At 55.3% G+C, this 19820-nt stretch overlaps 1 protein-coding gene and 1 long non-coding RNA gene across 2 annotated transcripts in view; one reads left to right on the forward strand and one right to left on the reverse strand.

The window, feature by feature from the left end:
* The window catches only part of LOC133351365 (uncharacterized), a 36402-nt gene extending 24486 nt beyond the window's left edge, over positions 1-11916 (reverse strand). Inside the window, exon 1 of the long non-coding RNA XR_009756174.1 lies at positions 11209-11916. This is a non-coding gene — a long non-coding RNA (uncharacterized LOC133351365). The remainder of the gene's footprint in view (positions 1-11208) is intronic.
* A 1973-nt stretch (positions 11917-13889) lies between these two features.
* On the forward strand, positions 13890-19593 carry LOC133351457 (uncharacterized). Its single transcript, XM_061566683.1, has 2 exons — positions 13890-15587; positions 19393-19593. Exons 1-2 carry the CDS (start codon positions 14286-14288, stop codon positions 19405-19407), a joined length of 1317 nt encoding a protein of 438 aa, XP_061422667.1. The 5' UTR covers positions 13890-14285; the 3' UTR covers positions 19408-19593.
* Positions 19594-19820: the final 227 nt, after the last annotated feature.

Below are 19820 nucleotides of genomic sequence, written 5' to 3' on the forward strand. Positions count from 1 at the left end.
CTCTTAGTGGCAAGCTCCAGGTTCAGCAACAGCGCCTCCAACTCCTCCTCTGAGTGAGCAGCAATTACCAGATCATCGGCATACATGGTTGCGCAATAGGGAGCCATCCCTTGACCGCACCCAGGCATCGATCACCCTCCCATTGTATGTGTACCAGATGGAAATTCCTGCAATACAGCTATTGAAGGCTTCATGAACTACGTGGTCGAAATAGATGTTAAATAATGTGGGAGCCAGAGGAACTCCCTGACGCACCCAAGGTGTACAGGGAATGGCTCTGACTCCCGGCCACTTAGTGACTCCGAAAGCATGAAGAACAACCCAAAGCCCAGGCCTACTGATGGACCAAGTCAATAAAGCAGAGATGTAGGTCTTGTTGGAATTCCCTACACCTCTGCTGAAGGAGACGGACAGAAAATATGGCATCTGTGCAGGACCACCCTTTCCTGAAACCGCATTGGGGCCCCGCAAGTCTCTCCTCAGGACCTTTCCCGGCACACTGAGGAGTGAGATGCCCCTGTAGTTGTTAAAGTATGTGCGGTCCCCCTTCTTCAAGAGGGGGACCACCAGGGCATTGTTCCAGTCTTGCGGAACCCGTCCAGTGGTCCAGACTTGTTATGATGTCATGTAGGGCAGTCTGTGCACAAACGCCACACTCCATCAGCATTTCGCTTGGGAGATCATCTCTGCCCGGTGCCTTTCGTGGTCTCAGACTCTGGATCACCCTCAGTACTTTCTCAACAAATGGCACCTCAACCAGCCACTTACAGGGGTGACTTCCAATATTTGAGGCACCGCAGCCTCAGCAGGGTCATCCCCACTTTGTCCCACGTTATTATCCAGGCTGAGGGATGTCCCCTCCCCCAGGACCTCACATAAATGCTCAGCAAATCTGCAAACCTGTTCCTGGGGGTCGGAGATTGGATCACCATTCTTTCCCCTAATGATGGTAATAGGTGCGGCGCTGCAGGTTACTTTTTTGATGGAATTAAAGAGCGATTTGTGATCACGGGCCATTGAGGAAGACTCAATCTCTTCAGCAACCCGCGACCACCACCCATCCTTGCAGCGCCTCACGGCTCTCCGAACCTCCGAGTGAAGTCTCCTCATTCTCCGATGTGGGATGCTGTAGCCGATGAGAGTGGGCCTGTCGCTTTTCTCAGCTAGCTTGAATACCTCCTCTGTCAGCCAGGGTCAGGGTCTCTGGGGAGGTCTGGACCATGTGTAATAGTGTTCCAGGAGACTTGGACGCCGGGGTTGGAGGCACACGTATTTATTCTGTGTCGGTACAGCACAACACTGACATACAACACTGGAGGGGGTATCGGCCCCCTCACCCGTCTAACTAGGGATACACTCTCTAGCTACACCTAGCCTACCTCTGGGTCCTCCACTAACGGGCTAGGGGAGGCTAGCTAGCCCGACACTGGTAAGTCGGGCTCACGGTACCCGGAGTCCCAGACCAGCTCTTACAAGAGCACCGGCTCTGGCTCTCGGGACCACGCCGCTGGCTCGATCCTGTTCGGCCCTGATAAGGGCGGCGATCCAGGGGAGTCCAGGGCTCTATCTACGACGATCTTCAGCCTTCACTGGTTAGCTTCAACATCTCTCCCTGAGCCCTCTTGCTCATCCCCTTTTATACCAAAACCCCCGCTGAGGGGTGGGGCCCCGGGGGATCCCAGCTCCGAGTCAGCCCCCCAGGCTGCCCGATGCGGACGTCGCTGGGAGCACCTTCCCGTGCACCGACATAGCCACGCCCACTGTGTTTCTTTCCCATCTGATCCCATTCTTTAACAGCCCCTCCGTAACACCCCTACATCACCCCCCCCTGTACAGCTCGCAACAAACAACAATAAAAGTGTATTTACCCCTTGAACCCGCGTGTGCCTCATAATTTTTTTTCAACAATAACAACAACAAGAACACCAACAAGAACCACAACAGCAAGAAGAGAAATAACCCGACGCACCCCCCCCCCCGAATAAATACGAATTCCGTAAGAGCACCCTATATACAATTTGCAGGAAAACACACCACATGCACAACACACAATGAACACAACATATATACAATCCAATTTGCAGGAAAACACACCACACACACAACACACAGTGAACACAACATATGTACAATCCTCCGGGCATCACAAAAGTCTGCGCGTTTTCGCGCGCGTTCTTGCAGCAGGCCCGTCACACGGGGCAACCCCGGATGGCGGACTGTTGGGTGGCAACCGTCCGTGTCCGAGTGAGTCACTTTCCGTTGCCGCGTGACCCTCGGCATCCCCAGGAGGGGTTGTCGGGCGTGAGCCCGTCACTCCCGGTGCACCTGGGGGCGGGACAGCCGGCAGCACGTTAGGTGAGAGCAGCGGAGACGGACCCTGTGAGTCGGCGGACCCCCCACATGTCTGGCCACGCGTGTGTGAAGTGGGAACTCGGGACGCAACGAACGGTTTCAATCTGGAGGGGTGCACAAACCACCGCCGCTTCCCCCATTTGATGCGTACACACCGAGGCCGCAAAACCTGAACCACCTCCACAGGGCCCCGCCACGGCCGCACCAGTTTAGAGGAGGTTGCAAGTGGTACCTGTGGACAGTGTAACCATGCCTTGTCACCCGGTTTCCACTGCAGCACGTGCGCCCGACCCAGCCTGAGCCTCTCGTTAGCCTTCTGGCGGAGGTCGGAATTTTGCATAGCAGCCTCCCGTGCCTCTGTTAATTTAGCAATATTGAATTTAACATGGTCGGGCAATTTAGTTTTACCCCGCGGCGCGGAGATCTGCAGCTGGGTCTGAACAGGCGGGTCAGGTTCGCGGCCGTACATCAAGAAAAAGGGGGAAAATCCCGTTGCCGCATGGGGAGCCATTCTATATGCTGCCAAGACCCCTTGAATTTGAAGGTCCCAATCGGTCTGTGAGTCCGAGACCTGTTGGGACAGCATTGACGTGATGATTCGATGCAGACGCTCCACCATCCCGTCAGTTTGCGGATGATATGGGGAGGTACGAATTTTTTTCGTGCCCAGGAGCTCACAGACCTCTTGGAGAAGTTTACCAGAAAAATGTTTGCCCTGGTCGGTCAGCAGCCGCTCCGGAGAACCTTTGTCCAGGACGTATCCCTGGATAAAGGCCTCCGCGATGGCTGCTGCCGACTGGTTGGCAAGGGGCCAGGCCATAGGCCAGCGCGTAAAATATTCCACCCCGGTCAACAGGTATCTGTTGCCCCTGGGGGTAGCGGGGAATGGGCCCAGAATATCAAGCGCGACAAGCTCGTTGACCCTGGAAACTTTGATGGATTGCAAAGGCGGGTTAGACTCCCGTGCTGGTGGTTTACGTTGTGCACACCGAGGACATGACCCCAACACATCCCCGACATCCCTTTTCATGCCCGGCCAAAAAAAATCTAGCTGGAGCATGGCGAGGGTCTTTTGAGTCCCCAGGTGGAGGAGGCGCTCATGAGCAGCCCACACCACCTTACCCCGCAAAACAGAAGGGACCACCAGCCGGTGTCGATGGGATCTCCCGTCCCAATGCATTAACAGACCCTGGACCATCTCCCATGAGTCGACATCACCCCTCCCCCGCCCAGCACTTCCGACGCGACGACGCAACGCGAGGAGGGAGGTATCCTCCATCTGGAGGCGCCCCCATTCAGCAACAGGCAACCCCAACAGGGAATCTTTTCCCTGTTGTGCAATCGAATCCGTCATCGACGTTGCGTCAGCGGTGGCCACCAGGACCAGAACGGATATCTCACTCGGAGGCCTGCAACGTCCCGACCCCAGGAGGCATGCGCATTCGGAGGTGGTTGGCATCCGTGACAGAGCGTCCGCATTGGTGTGGCGAACGCCCTTACGGTACGTAGTTTCGAAATCGAAGTCCTGGAGAATCTCCAACCATCGAGACAATTGTCCCGATGGTTGTTGAACTCGCAGGGCGTACTATAGTGCCGCATGATCTGTGCGGACGGTGAAATGCCGACCATACAGATATGGGCGATACTGTTGGATGAAGTTAACAATTGCCAACAGTTCCCGACGGGTGACACAATATCTTTGCTCCGCAGGAGACAACACCCGACTACCGTACGCGACTACCCGTTCCACGCCGTCAACCACCTGCGAAAGCACGCCCCCAATACCCGTGTTGCTCGCGTCCGTGTCGAGCAAAAAGGGTTTGGAAAAATCAGGGTAAACCAAGGGAGGAGCCTTTACCAGCGCGTCCCGGAGGGATCGGAAGGCAGCCTCCTCCTCCTGTCCCCAGTGGAACCGGACCCCCTTCGATGTCAAAGCATGTAGGGGCTTTGCAATCGTTGCAAAATCCGCGACAAACCGTCGGTAATACGACGCGAATCCAACGAAACTCCTGACCTCTCCCACAGAGGTGGGAGTCGGCCAGGAGCTGACACACTGCGTTTTGGCGGGATCGGTAGCAATACCTGAGCGTCCGACGATATGTCCCAAATAACGCACAGATTAGCGTAACAAATGACATTTTTGGGGTTTAAATTTCAAATTAGCAGCCCACATTTTGAGAAAAACTGCCCGCAACCTCTGTAGATGTTCGTCGAATGTTTTGCTAAAGACGATAACGTCATCCAAATAAATCAAGCACGACTCCCATTGTAACCCAGCCAAAACCAATTCCATCAATCGCTGGAAAGTTGCCGGCGCTGAGTGGAGTCCCATTGGCAACCGGTTGAATTGGAACAGGCCGTGCGGTGTACGGAATGCAGTTTTGGGTTTCGAATCATCGTCCAGAGGAAGCTGCCAGAATCCCGAAAGCAAATCCAATGTGGAGAAGAATCGCGCCCCCGCCAAGGCGTCAAGCGATTCGTCCATCCGTGGGAGCGGGTATGCGTCGGCAACAGAAATTTTGTTGAGGTGACGAAAATCGACGCAAAACCGCAACGAGCCGTCATGTTTTTTAACTAAGACAATCGGCGCTCCCCAAGGGCTGGTAGAAGGAGAAATGATGTCGGCGGCTAACATGTCATCAACGGCCGATTTGACATGGTCCTTTTCGGCGGGACTTAACCGAAAAGGATTCTGGCATATTGGGGCGCTGTCACCCGTATCAATATGGTGACGCAGCAGATGAGTACAGCCCAGATCGTATTTGTTCCGACTGAAAACGTCGGAAAATTCACGCAGCAGTGTTTTAAGCTTTTGACCCTCTAAGTCCGACAGGTCCGTCGATCCCGCACAAAGCGCCTCGAGCCACCCCTCATCACTGTCCGTATGTGGTCGCGGCAGAGGGGCAGCGCTCACGTGATTTACGATGGGTTCCTCACAGGGCACCGGCGTTGCGTGAGCAAGCACGGTCTCCTGTGGAACCACCACCGTCCGTGACCCCACATTGAGGACCGCGATAAAAGGGTCCCCGTCCCCCTTAACGATGGTCTGGGCCGGAATTAAATGAGGTCCGCTAACCCCGACCCTAGAAGGCCCCAGCAGAACCCCCTGGTCCCCAATCTTTTTAGCGAAAGGCCGATGTAGTTTAAGAGGCACCAGCATCTGGGCCCCCGGCGGTACGCGTACCGTTCTGTCAACGAGCGCCGGTACCGCCGCGAACGCCGTCCGACCCGCAGAAGGAGACGGCAGAAATGCCATACGTCGGCCCGACGGGAGCTCAATACAGCCCTGGTCGATTAAGATACGGATCGGCATTTTGCCCAGGAAGTCTGTCCCCAGCAGGCACGGAACCGCCAGCGAGGAGGAGACAAAAATTGGGCCAGATAATTTGATATCTCCGATACAAATTTGCGCTCGAATTTGTCCAATGATGCCAAGTGAGCCCCCGTTAGCAGCATAGAACGGAACATCAACGGGCAGCAAAGGACGGCTCTGAACAGGAAGAATGTTGTAAATCAATTCGGAAATAATGGTCGCCGATGCTCCCGTATCGACCAGGATGCACACCTCAACCCCATCAATGTTCCCCACAATGGCTGACGACCCCGACGACACGGCCACAACGCGATGGGCCAACACGGACCACTGGCTGGGTTGGATATTAGTCCCCACAGTGGTACGTGTTGGCGCGACGGTGTGCAATTTCGGCCCCCCGTTCGTTGCGGTACGTGAGTGTGTGACGGGTGTGTGTGTGGGCCAAACATGAGGGGTGCCGCGACTCGCCGGGTTATGTTGTTGGAGCTTGGGAGGAGGCGCGGCGTCCTGTCGAGGCGTCGCCCCGCGCTGCCGAGGAGAGCGGCATCCCGAGGCGACATGACCCCGGAGGCCGCAATTGTAGCAGCGCGGGAGCGCTGCCGATGACGTTGGCTGGTCGAGGCGGCTCGGTCCGTCCCGAACCGGCCGTACTCCCGCTCTCCACTCCAGCTGACGGTCGACGGCGCAAATTTCCTCCGCCGGGAGGGTGGCTGCAGCCACGGCACGGCCGGTCGCCGCCTTGCTGGCCTTTCGTCGCTGCGAGAGTAAGTTGGCGTGGAGGTGTCGTGCGGCCCGGAGGGAAGACATCTCAGCGTCGTCCTGCGCCACGACGACGATGTCCAATTCGTCAGCCAGCAAGAGGATCTTCTCCGTCACCATGGCGTCCACTCCTTCGTCATCCATTCGCGGGAAAGCCGTTCTTGCCAGTGCCAAGAGAGCCGTGCGATACGCCAGGGGCGACTCCTTGGCACCCCGCTGACGATCGTAGAATAGCTGTCTGCAGTCAGACGGTGGTCCGTAGACTGCAGCCAGCAGCTGAAGCGCCATCTGCAGCGTGGCACGCTTGGCTTTCGGCGCCGAGGTGAGAGTGGCGAGGGCATCGCTGTCGAGCAGCGCCGGCAGCGCGCGGAGAGCCTCGGCATCGGTCCACTGCGCCATCTCCTGGTGTGCGAGGAAGCGCCGCTGAAAGCTGCCCCAGTCACCATCCTCGCCCACAAACTCCTTGAGGGGAGGTAGACGTTGGTGCAACGCAGCGGCCGCAGTGGAAGGTCGCTCCCCGTCGCTCCCGTCACTCGGCTCGGCTTCGGCGCGAACGACGAGTGGCATCGCCGGTCGCACCACTGGTGACGCGCTGGCCGCTGTTGATGACGTTGCAGCCACTGTACGCCCGACGTCGGACGCGAGGCTCAGCCCGGCCACGCCCTCAGCAGCTGCTGCGGCGATTGCGGGAGATTCAAAATCCGGCTCCGTCGAAATGGCGGGAACCCGTGCTGCTCGTCGGCTGTCGTCGCTCTGTGGCGGTCCACCAGCCCCCAGCCGCGTAATTTGGTCAAGCGTGGCGGCAGCAGCGTAAAGCAGCTCCGCCAGTCTCGCGTGAGCCTGCCGCAGTCCATCTGCTGACGGCTCCCCTCCATCCAGACGCTGCGGTGTGGATGGATCCGGCCCCGGCTGCTCGGCGTCGCCTTCAGCCATCTCGGGCTCAACTTCTGCAGCGGTGTCCTCCGCCCCCGGTACCCTGGCACGAGCTGTCCGTCGCGTGTCCATGTTCGTGGTCGATCACTTCTGACGCCAGATGTAATAGTGTTCCAGGAGACTTGGACGCCGGGGTTGGAGGCACACGTATTTATTCCGTGTCGGTACAGCACAACACTGACATACAACACTGGAGGGGGTATCGGCCCCCTCACCCGTCTAACTAGGAATACACTCTCTAGCTACGCCTAGCCTACCTCTGGGTCCTCCACTAACGGGCTAGGGGAGGCTAGCTAGCCCGACACTGGTAAGTCGGGCTCACGGTACCCGGAGTCCCAGACCAGCTCTTACAAGAGCACCGGCTCTGGCTCTCGGGACCACGCCGCTGGCTCGATCCTGTTTGGCCCTGATAAGGGCGGCGATCCAGGGGAGTCCAGGGCTCTATCTACGACGATCTTCAGCCTTCACTGGTTAGCTTCAACATCTCTCCCTGAGCCCTCCGGCTCATCCCCTTTTATACCAAAACCCCCGCTGAGGGGTGGGGCCCCGGGGGATCCCAGCTCCGAGTCAGCCCCCCAGGCTGCCCGATGCGGACGTCGCTGGGAGCACCTTCCCGTGCACCGACATAGCCACGCCCACTGTGTTTCTTTCCCATCTGATCCCATTCTATAACAGCCCCTCCATAACACCCCTACACATGTACCCACAGCAGCCATTGCAGCTGCATGAGCCACAGTCCTAAACCTCGCCCATTTCCCCTCGACATCAGGAGGAGTGGGGAACGATGCCAACCCCAGCTGTAAGCGATGATTAAATTCTCACTTGCAACTTTCATCAGCTTGCTGAGACCATGCCACTAAGGGTTTGAATTGGGTCCTGGGTGTACACCCACCACTGGAGTGGAAGAATGGCAGGCGCATCTTACAGATGACAAGTCGATGGTCAGTGGGCAGATCAGCTCCATGGTAGGTCCTGATGTCAAGGACATGGGCCCGCATCCGCTGTTCCGTCACTATGTAGTCCAGCAGATGTTCTTGCTTGGACCCGGCATGCATCAATGATGTTGTGTGGATGCGCCGATGCCGTAACAGCGTGTTGGTAATTACAAGCCCATGGGCTGCTCAAAAATCTAGAAGCCTCCTGCCCTTGTTATTGAACTGATCTGGCCCATGCCTTCCAATCACTCCAGACCAGGTGCCAGCATCATGACCAACGGGAATTGAAGTCACCCAACAAGATGACTCTATCCCGAGGGGCCACTTTAGCCAGCACCTGTGACAGGTCATAGAAGGCATCTGACTCATTGGCTTTGCCTGCATCCCTCCACAGATGTTCGTCTTCAGTGGGGGCATAAGTGACCACGACCAGCACTCCTTGCCTCTGTTTGATGGGTAGGCGAGTCCAAAGTAACCTGGGGCTTACAGCTTCCCACACCTCACCGCCATGCTCCCATACTCCCTTCATTATTTTGTTCAGAAGAAGCGCCACTCTCTGTTGTTTGGCAGTCTCCTTCCCCAAGAAGAGGACTGTCCACCCCTCATGGTGGCAGGAGCCAGAGCCAGTCCACCGGACCTCCTGAATACCAGAGATCCAGACGGTACCGGTCCAGCTCCCGACGGAGTGGCAGCCTCTCCTCCGCAGTGAGCGTTCGAACATTCCACGTGGCCACACGTAGTGGTTTTTTGTTGTTTCTGGAGGAGCCCCGAGGGTATGGATTCACTCTCCTTGCTACCCCAAATGGAGTTTGGCCAGGAGACGTCATAGATGCCTGTTCCCCTGGGACCTCCGGCACAAGCTTATTAATAAAACATTTCCGTCGTAGTGTAGCGGTAATTGATTAAAGGTGGAGGGGTTACCAGTCCCTCGCATCTGTCCAAAGCCTCCTTTTGGCCGCTGTGGTGGTCACAAACGCCATGAGGAGAAAGGCCAATCGGAGTTAGACCTCCCCCCACAGCACTGCCCACGACAGCGTTGCCGTCCGGGACCACGAGGAGGTAGGCGGTTGTTTTGCTGGACTACACTACTCACACATTCATACACTCACCCATAGGAGTGTACGTGTGTCTTGTATCACCGGCGCCACCAATTAATATCTAATTTCACTCATACAGTATGTGACACATTTACTCTGCCTCCTAGTCACAGATACACCCATGTCACTTACAATACGCTGAGGAGGTGCGATGCTTAATGATCGCATACCCACAACAATGTTACATTACAATTACTACAAATATTCAACTCAACATTCGTGTACAGCACTGAACTTTAACACAAGGCCAAGGTGACGGATGGTGTCAGTGACGTATGTGTGGGTTGAGGAAATGCAAATCAAGTAGTGGTATTACGAAAGGGACAACACCTTTTTTATTGCCAGAAAGATTAAAACCTATTATGTTTTCATCATATTGCACTGGCAAAATGGTCCCAAAGATATAACTGCTTGATCTGAGTTAAAAGTGTTCTGATACTTGTGTTGTGGGTATAAACTTCGCGGAGACATCATCTAGAGGAAACTCGTTTATTTCAATCAAACATCTAACAGTAGCAGTAACACTAAGGGGTACGGCCCCTTCACTCGATAACCTAAGGGAAGTACAGCCTCCCTTCTAGTGGGGCCCTACAGACTCGGGGCTACGCTCTCACGGATCCTCCACTATGGGACCTAGGGGAGGCTAGGCTGACCCGACCTCGCCAGGGTGTACGGGTCTCACCGCTGGTCTGCTACAACTTAGCTCTTAAAAGAGCCTCGGTTGAGGGTCCCAGGGTCTAGTCTTCAGACGTCTTCAGGTCTTGAGTGGACGAACACTGCCAGTCCCGTTGAGAGGACCGGCTTTTATACGCAAGTTGGGGCTTACTCCGCCCCCAGCCACTCGTCCCCTCTCGAACCTTCCAGAGGGTTCTGGAAGGGTCAGGAATGAACGTTAGACCCCATCCCCCACCCCTTGGGGGTCTGGGGTCTCCACCTCCGGTCACGAGATACCCAAAGTACCCAGGGGGAGTTAACTTAGGTTAACCGTCATTCATCCCGTTCACCCTTCCAGCTGCCCCCTATCGGCCTGTGAGCGTGGTGGCAAGTAAGGTGACATACAACGCCCTGGTAACGGCGCAACACTTGCATTGTCTTTGTAGTGTTAGACTTTTGGCGTTCTCTGGTCTAAAACAGTGGGTGGTGAGACAAGGCCATAAATAAGTCTGTCGGATGTCGGACAATCAGATTCAAAGGCAATGCGTACATTATTATTATCAGAGCATGTTTGTTTGCATATTTTGCTATGTGTGGTTAATGCAGACTTGATGCCTTACAAAATGTATCTATTTGGTGTTGGAACATCTTAACACAACTTTTGTTTTATTGCCAGAAATGGTAAAACATATTCTTATTTTTTTCACCAAAGTGACAACATATTTGCGAAACAACATAAAAGGGGGAAACATAAAATCGAGGTATTACTGTATGTACATTTTTGCAGATTTTCAACATCAAATGTAAGCTTGCTCACTGGGAGGGTGAGGGAGGGGCAGTGTTAGCGTCTGCCACACCCCCTGTGGGCCATTCAACGTAGTAAGGAATCAAACGTAATAACGAATCAAAAGAGACGAGGAGACTGGGAGGTTAGGCGATTATGTACAGTATGTACAGTCCACCGCATCATTTTAATAACGCCATCTGCATGTACCCCAGGAATTTTCTTTTTTTATTCTTCCGCGTGAAAAAAAATATGATTTACAATAAAAAAACATAATCAAACAGGATGTAAATCGAACGTAATTGTTTAGATAATGGCGGACGTAATAACAACACATCAACGAAGAGTATAACAGGTATACTTCAATGTCGTGTTACTCACCGATTATTACTCCGAAGATAATGACTGCGCGGATTCTTTTGCGCAATTTCATCTGTCAACGGAGCAACGTAAAAGGGGACGTTAGCTATTCCACAATGCAGCTGAAAGGGACTGTGCGTGAGTCATCCCGGCAAAGGGAACCCCCATTGTTCCGTTAAACCAGGGTCAGCAACCAAAATAACAAAAAGATACATTTTATTCGAATTCGGTAATAAAATAAAACCGAAATATTTGAAGAGCCGCAATGACACGTGGAGCATACGAAATGGTGAGTCCATAATAAAAAATGTGACGAAGCAGCAATCCTTAATGGGCTGAGATGGTGAGTCCAGGTTGCCGAACTGTGCTCATCATAAACTGGACTTCCATTGTAAACTGGACTTCCATGGTCAGCTGTCAGCAATCAACATAACAAGAATAACATTTTTTTTTCATTTCAATAGCCGTACTGCAGTCCTTAAAGAGCCGCAGGTTGCTGTCCCGTGAGTTAAAGTACAACTTTAACATTTTTTTTACTTTATCAGGAAACGCCCACTGAGCTAATTAGCTCTTTTTCAAAAACGACCCGGCCATCACAAATAATAGATCAACGAAGTGGCTTATTATCATCACGTATAAATTTATAGCAGCAGCCAAATACTCTAAACGTGTGACGTTGATTAAAAAATGTGGAGAAAATGCACGCGACCACACGGAGAGAGAAGGAACATGCAAACTTCAAATATACAGCAGGCATAGTCAGGGTCGAACCCACGACCTGCATATCAGGCGAGGGAGTTAAGATCTCCTAGCCACCGTGGCGCCAAGACTCCTAAGAGAACACCTGTTAAACACCGACACAGAGACCTGCAGGGCACCATCTGAGTAATTCATTTGAGCCTTCATATCCCCTCTCTCCTCCCCCACTTTATTTTACCAGTGTATATCATCTTGGGGTCCCCCCAGCCCCAATCCCATTTTCCCATCTTCCTTGGCCAGCTCCCCGATTTAATTGTTTAATTATTTCTCTGGGGATGATCCCATGTCCCCTGTGTGACCTCGACACGATGGTAACAGTCTCCATCTTGTTCTTCTTCCGTATGACTGATGTAGATGCTGAGACAACGACAACAATGTAACATTCAGGGAGGCAAGCTCAGATAACCGCATCAGGAGTAAGCGGAGTGTATTTCTGTGATGCCATAGTAATTAACACTGAGGCCTATTTAAGCCTCAGTGATTGACACTGAATGCTATGGGAGCCCAAATGATGTACACTGAACTCTATGGGAGTCTCAGTGATTAACATTTAACCCTATTGGAGCCCTAGCTATAAATACGGAACACTATGAGAGCCCCAGTGGTTAACACTGAACTCTATAGGAGCCTCAGTGATTTACACTGAAGCCTATGGGCGTCTCAGTGATTAACACTGAACGCTATGGAAGCCCCAGTGTTCGTTCATTTCTAAATCTGCTTGTCCTGGTGAGGGTCGCAGCGGCAGCATGTTGAGTAAAGTGGTCCATACCTCCTTTTCCCTGGCGACGGACTCCAGCTCTTCCTGGGAACTTCGCAGGCGTTCCCAGGCCAGTCGAGGGACATAGTCTCACCAGCGTGTCCTGGGCTGGCCACGGGGTCTTCGGTCAGTGGGACGTATCCGATAGAGTTCCAGGGGGAGTCTACAGGGGGGCATTATTACCAGGTGCCCGAACCACCTTAACTGGCTCTTCTTGATCCAGAGGAGCAACGGCTCGACTCTAAGGCTCTCCCAGATTGCAGAGCTTCTCACCTGACCATGTAGAGTGAGCCCTGCAACCCTGTGGCGAAACCTCATTTCGGCCTGTTGTACTCGCGGTCTCATCTTTCCAGTCATTACCCAAAGCTCATGGCCATAGCGTTGGGTGTGAACTTGTATCGAACTGAGCTTTGTTCGAAAACTCATCTTCTGCTTCACTATCATGGAATGGTTCAGCACCTGCATCATTACAGATGCCACCCCGATCCGCCAGCGGATCTCCTACTTCCACTCGCCATCACTCGCAAAAGAAACCCCAAGGTACTTAAACTTCTCTACTAAGGGCAGCTGTTCCCCCCTCACCTGGAGAGCACACTCCACTGTCTCGGGGGAGTGAACCATGACATTGGATATGCAGGTGCTGATCCTCATCCCAGCCACTTCACACCGTTCAAGTGCATGCTGGAGATCACAGACTGACGAGGCAAAGAGGACAAAGTCATCTGAAAAAAGCAGCGATGCCACCTCCATGCCCCCATACTGAATACTCTCCATACTTCGGCTGTGCCTTGACATTTTGTCCATGAAAATCGCAACCAGGAGTGGGGACAAGGCGCACCCTTGACAGAGTCCTACACTCACAGTGAACAACTTAAATTTAACACCAAGAATACAGACACAGCTCTCACTCTGGGAATATAGGGAACGGATAGCATGAAAAAGCAGCATTGGTACATAATACTCACGCAGCACCTCCTACAAGACATTCTGGGAACACGGTCATATGCCTTTTTCAAGTATGTGTAGAGGTGTAATTGCGCATGGCTACGAATGTTGAGGTGTGATTATGCATGGCCACGGATGGCCAACAAACACAAGGGGCGGGGTTACGGCCGTACACAAGGGTGGCGCTAGCACCGACGTCCGCATGTGTATCCCCCACGGGCCCCCCCTCGGGGGCGAGTCCTATAAAAGGTGATGAGCTCGAGGGCTCGAGGTCGGGACTCAGCTTTAACCAGAGAAGACGGAAGACCAGCTAGTGTAGGCCCCAGAGCTCCCCTGGCTCGCTGTCCTTATAAGGGCCGACCAGGGCAAGCCGGTGGCGTGGCCCCGAGAGCCCAGACGAAGCTGGTCTGGTGACTCAGGGAGCCGGGATCCCAGCTTAACCAAGCTGGGACAGATAGCCTCCCCTAGTCCCGTAGTGGAGGAATTGATATAGGTTAGAGGGGTTAGCTGTCGAGAATCCCTGTAGCCAAGTGACCTGTACAACTGTGTTGGTGTAATAAATAAGTGTGCCTCCGATCCTGTCGTCAAGCCTCCATATATACTTACTACATCTGGTGTCAGAAGTAAACGTCCAACGATGGACACACGAGGGACGACACGTACCAGGGAGACGGAGATGGAAGACGCCGCGGCCGAATCTCCACCAGTGATGGCCGGGGTCGAATCGGAGCAGCCGGGGCCGAGTACGCCCGCGCCGCTACGACAGGAGGAGGGGGATGCGTCGGCCGAAGGACTCCGGCTGGCCCACTCCCGCCTGGCGGACCTGCTCTACGCCGCGGCCGCCGCGTTGGAGGAGATCACGCGGCTGGGGGCTGGAGGAGCAGCGCGGGTCGACGACGGCAGCCGGCGCGGGGCGACGTTTCCCGCCACCCCGACGCGGCTCGCGGTCAAATTTCCCGCCATCTCTACAGTACGAGCGGAGGGCGGGGCCGGCCCGCGTCACGTGTCTGCTGAGCGCCAAGCACAAGCCGTGACATCATCAACGCCGGCCGGCGCGTCAACATCAGAGCGACCGGCGATGCCATGTGCACGGCCCGCCCACACTGTATCATCGGCGGGGAGCGACGGAGAGCGTTCTGCGGCCACGGACGCCGCCTTACAACAGCGTCTGCCGCCTCTTAAAGAATTTGTCGGCGCTGACGGAGACTGGGGCGGCTTCAAGAGGCGGTTCATCGCTCATCAAGAGATGGCGAACTGGACGGACGCCGAGGCTCTACGCGCGCTGCCAGCGATGCTGGACAACGACGCCCTGGCTACCCTCACCTCGGCGCCGAGGGAAAAGCGCGCCACTCTACACCTGGCGTTGCAGCTGCTGTCAGCCGTCTATGGGCCGCCTTCGGACTGCAGGCAGCTGTTCCACGATCGGAGTCGGGGCGCCAACGAGTCACCCCTGGCCTTCCGGACGGCTCTCCTGGCTCTGGCAAAGGCTGCTTTCCCAAGGATGGACGAGGAAGGAGTGGATGCCATGGTAGCTGAGAAGCTGCTGCTACTCGCTGACGAGCTGGACGTCAACGTCTTGGCTCAGGACGACGCGGAGATGTCGTCCCTGCTGGTCGCGCGCCACATCCACGGGGGCTTGCGGTCCCTGCGTCGGAAGGCGGCAAAGGGGGCGGCCGGCCATGCCATGGCGACCACCGCCCTCCCATCGGAGGAGGTCTGCGGGGTGGAGCGGCGAGGGGAATGGAGATCGGCGGCACCGCAGGCTCGGAATGGACCGAGCCGCCAGGAGCAGCCCAGGTCATCTGGGGCGCTCACACGCTGCTACAACTGTGGCCTGCAAGGCCACGTTGCGTCTGGATGCCGGGCTCCCCGTCAGCGCGGGGCGACACCTCGTCAGGACGCCACGCCGTCTCCTCCCAAGCTCCAGCAGAGAAATACGGCGAGTCGCGGCACCTCACACGTTTGGCCCACGCACACATCCGACACACACTCACGCGCTCAACTAAACAGGGCTCCAAATTCCCCGTCCGTCGCGCGCGATTGTTCGGTTATGCGGCGAGCGCTCCAACCGGGTCAGTGGTCGGAGCTCGCCCATCGTGTCGTTGCTGCGTCGGCGGGATCATCGGTCGTGGTCGGTCACATTGATGGGGTAGAGGTGCGGATTTTAATTGACACAGGGGCATCGGCGACCATTATATCTGATTTAATTTATAACATCCTTCCCGTTCAAAGTCGTCCCTTGCTCCCTGTTGACGTGCCGTGCTATGCCGCTAACGGGGGCTCTCTGGGCATTATTGGCCAAATCCGCGCCACTATCTGCATTGGGGACATTAAATTATCCGGCCCTGTTTTGGTTTCCTCCTCACTCGCGGTTCCGTGCCTGTTGGGGACGGATTTTCTGGCCAAAATGCCCATCCGTATCCTTATTGACCAAGGGTGCATTGAGCTCCCATCGGGCCGACGCGTTACATTTCTGTCTTCCCCCACCACGGAGCGTCGGGCGTTTGCCACCGTGCAGGCGCTCGTCACAAAAACTGTGCGCGTGCCTCCGGGGGCTCAGATGCTCGTCCCTCTTAGGTTGCGTCGGCCGTTTGATGCAGGGGTTGCGGATCGGGGGGTCTTGTTGGGTCCATCTCGGGCCGGGGTCAATGGACCCGATTTGCTCGCGGCTCAGACTATGGTGAGAGGGGATGGGGACCCCTTCATTGCAGTCCTTAATGTGGGATCGCGAACGGCCGTGGTTCCTCAAGGGACCGTGCTTGCACACGCAACGCCGGTGCCCTATGAGGAACCACTCGTGGGTCAGGTATCCACCGATCCTCCGTCGCGACCGCATTCGGACTCTGATGACGGATGGCTGGATGCGCTTTGCGCGGGTTCAGTGGACCTGTCTGACTCGCAGCGCGCGCAGCTGCGAGTTCTCCTGAGCGAATTTGCTGACGTTTTTAGTCAACACAAATTTGATATTGGTTGTACAAAATTGCTGCGACACCATATTGACACGGGTGACAGCGCGCCAATCCGCCAAAATCCCTTTCGGTTGAGTCCCGCCGAAAAGGATCATGTCAAATCGGCTGTTGATGACATGCTAGCCGCCGATATCATTTCCCCTTCCACCAGCCCGTGGGGCGCGCCGATCGTTTTGGTGAAAAAACACGACGGCTCACTGAGATTTTGTGTTGACTTTCGGCGTCTCAACAAAATCTCTGTGGCAGATGCGTACCCGCTTCCTCGGATGGATGAGTCGCTCGACGCCTTGGCCGGTGCGCGATTCTTTTCCACCCTTGATTTGCTATCTGGATTCTGGCAGCTTCCTCTGGATGACGAATCGAAACCTAAGACTGCTTTTCGTACACCGCAGGGCCTCTTCCAATTTAACCGTTTGCCGATGGGTTTACATTCTGCGCCGGCAACTTTTCAGCGGTTAATGGAATTGGTCTTGGCAGGTTTGCAATGGGATTCGTGTTTGATTTACTTAGACGATGTCATCGTCTTTAGCAAATCCTTCGAGGAACACCTCCAGAGGTTGCGTGCTGTTTTTCTCAAAATGCGGGCTGCCAATTTGAAATTTAAACCACAGAAGTGTCATTTACTCCGCGAATCGGTGCGATATTTGGGTCACATTGTTGGGCGCTCGGGGATATCCACTGATCCCGCCAAAACTGAATGCGTCAGCTCCTGGCCGACTCCCACCTCTGTGGGAGAGGTCAGGAGTTTCATTGGGTTCGCGTCGTATTATCGGCGATTTGTGGCTGACTTCGCTACGATTGCGAAACCATTGCATGCCTTGACGTCCAAGGGAGTCAGGTTTCATTGGGGGCCGGAGGAGGAGGCTGCTTTTCGCGCCCTCAGAAATGCTTTGGTGGGAGCTCCGCCGTTGAATTACCCGGATTTTTCACAACCCTTCTTGCTCGATACTGACGCAAGTAACACTGGCATCGGGGGTGTGCTGTCCCAGCTCATCGGGGGCGTAGAGCATGTGGTGGCTTACGGTAGTCGGGTACTGTCTCCAGCCGAACAGCGGTACTGCGTTACCCGTCGGGAATTATTGGCCATTGTTTATTTCATTCAGCAGTACCGCCCGTATCTGTACGGTCGGCGGTTCACCGTCCGTACAGATCATGCGGCCCTACAGTACGCCCTGCGGGTTCAACAACCATCGGGCCAGTTGTCTCGATGGTTGGAGATCCTCCAAGACTATGACTTTGTCACCACATATCGTAAGGGTGTCCGCCACACGAACGCTGACGCCCTGTCACGATTGCCACCCACTTCGGAGTGCGCGTGCCTGTTGGGTTCGGGGCGTTGTAGGCCCCCGAACGTCACCACCGATTCGGTCCTCGTGGCCGCTACCGATGCACCTTCGGCTTCGGGTCCTATCGAGCAAGAAGGGAGGGATTCGTTGCTGGGGTTGCCGGTCGCGGAATGGGGACGCCTCCAAATGGAGGACACCTCCCTCCTCGCTTTGCGCCGTCGCGTCGGGGGGGCTGGTCAGGGGGTGGAAAACGTTGACTCGTGGGGGTTGTTCCAGGGTCTTTTGATGCACTGGGATGGAAAAACCCGGCGCCAGCGGCTTGTGGTGCCTGCTGCTTTAAGGGGTAAGGTGGTATGGGCTGTTCATGAGCGGCTTCTGCACTTGGGGGTTCACAAGACCTTTGCCACGCTCCAGCTGGATTTCTTCTGGCCGGGCATGGAAAAGGACGTGGGGGATCTCTTGGGGTCATGCACGCAATGCGCGCAGAGGAAGCCGCCTGCGAGGGGGTCCAACCCTCCGCTGCAGTCCATAAAAGTTTCCCGGGTTAACGAGCTCGTCGCTCTGGACATACTTGGGCCATTTCCCGCTACGCCCAGGGGCAATAGGTATTTACTAACGGGGGTTGAATACTTCACGAGATGGCCTATGGCCTGGCCCCTGGCGAACCAGTCGGCAGCAGCCATCGCGGAGGCCTTTGTCCAGGGCTATGTCCTCGACAAAGGTGCTCCGGAACGGCTGCTTACTGACCAGGGTAGGAATTTTTCTGGTAAACTCCTACGTGAGGTGTGCGACCTCTTGGGTACGGAGAAGGTTCGGACCTCTCCGTATCACCCACAAACTGACGGGATGGTGGAACGGCTGCATCGGACCATCACGTCCATGCTGTCCCAGCAGGTGTCGGTATCCCAGACGGATTGGGACCTCCGCATAGCCGGTGTGTTGCAGGCCTACAGAATGGCTCCTCATGCGGCCACCGGATTTTCCCCTTTCTTTTTAATGTATGGGCGCGAAGTTAACCCCCCTGTGGCGACCCAGCTAAAGCTCTCGGCGCTCCCGGCGAAGTCTAATTTGTCCGAACACATTAAATTTAACATCGCTAAATTGTCTGAGGCGCGGGAAGCGGCCGTGCAAAATTCTGAACTCCGCCAGAAGGCGAACGAGAGGCTTCGGTTGGGGCGGGTGCAGGTGGTCAAATGGGAACCAGGGGACAGGGCGTGGTTGCACTGTCCTCAGGTGCCGCTGGCAACCTCGTCGAAATTGGTACGGCCGTGGCGGGGGCCAGTGGAGGTCGTGCAGGTTTTGCGGCCGCAATGTGTTCGCGTCAAATGGGGGAGGCGCCGGTGGTATGTGCACCCCTCAAGGTTAAAACCATTTGTCGCGCCGCCCCGTGGTTCACACACACACACGCATGGCCAAACGTGTGAGGGTGTCGCCGACTCCCCGTCGTCGCTGCACTCGCCTAACCTGACGCCAACTGTTCCGTCCCCAGGTGAAACAGGAGTGACGGGTCCACACCCACCAACCCCTCCCGGAGGGGTCGGGGGTCACTCGGCAGCGACGCCTGACTCTCTTGCACCCGGACCGTCAACAACCGTCACTGAGCGTGCCAGGACGGGCCCTTGTGACGGGCCCGCCGCGCGGACGCGCGCCAAAACGCGCAGACTATTGTGAGGTCGGCCGTTGGGGGGCCTTGCGGAAAATGGGAGGGGTGGCGTCCGGAGTGTGTGTATATATGTTGGTTTTGGGGTATTTATTCGGGGGGGGTGCGTCGGGTTATTTTTTTTCCTCTCTCTCTCTCTCTCTCTCTTCCTGTTGTTGTTCTTGTTAAGGTTCTCTTGTTCTTGTTAAAAATTACGCGAGGCACACACACGGGGTTTTTGTGAGGGATGCACCTTTATTCTGATTTTTTATTTTTTT

Source organism: Lethenteron reissneri, chromosome 37 (assembly GCF_015708825.2).
Source record: "Lethenteron reissneri isolate LAM-NWPU_2019-01 chromosome 37, ASM1570882v1, whole genome shotgun sequence".
NCBI classification, from domain to species: Eukaryota; Metazoa; Chordata; class Hyperoartia; order Petromyzontiformes; family Petromyzontidae; genus Lethenteron; species Lethenteron reissneri.

Excerpts from the sequence above, each read along its gene's own strand:
- LOC133351457 (XM_061566683.1), top strand. The coding sequence starts at position 14,286 with ATGGACACACGAGGGACGACACGTACCAGGGAGACGGAGATGGAAGAC.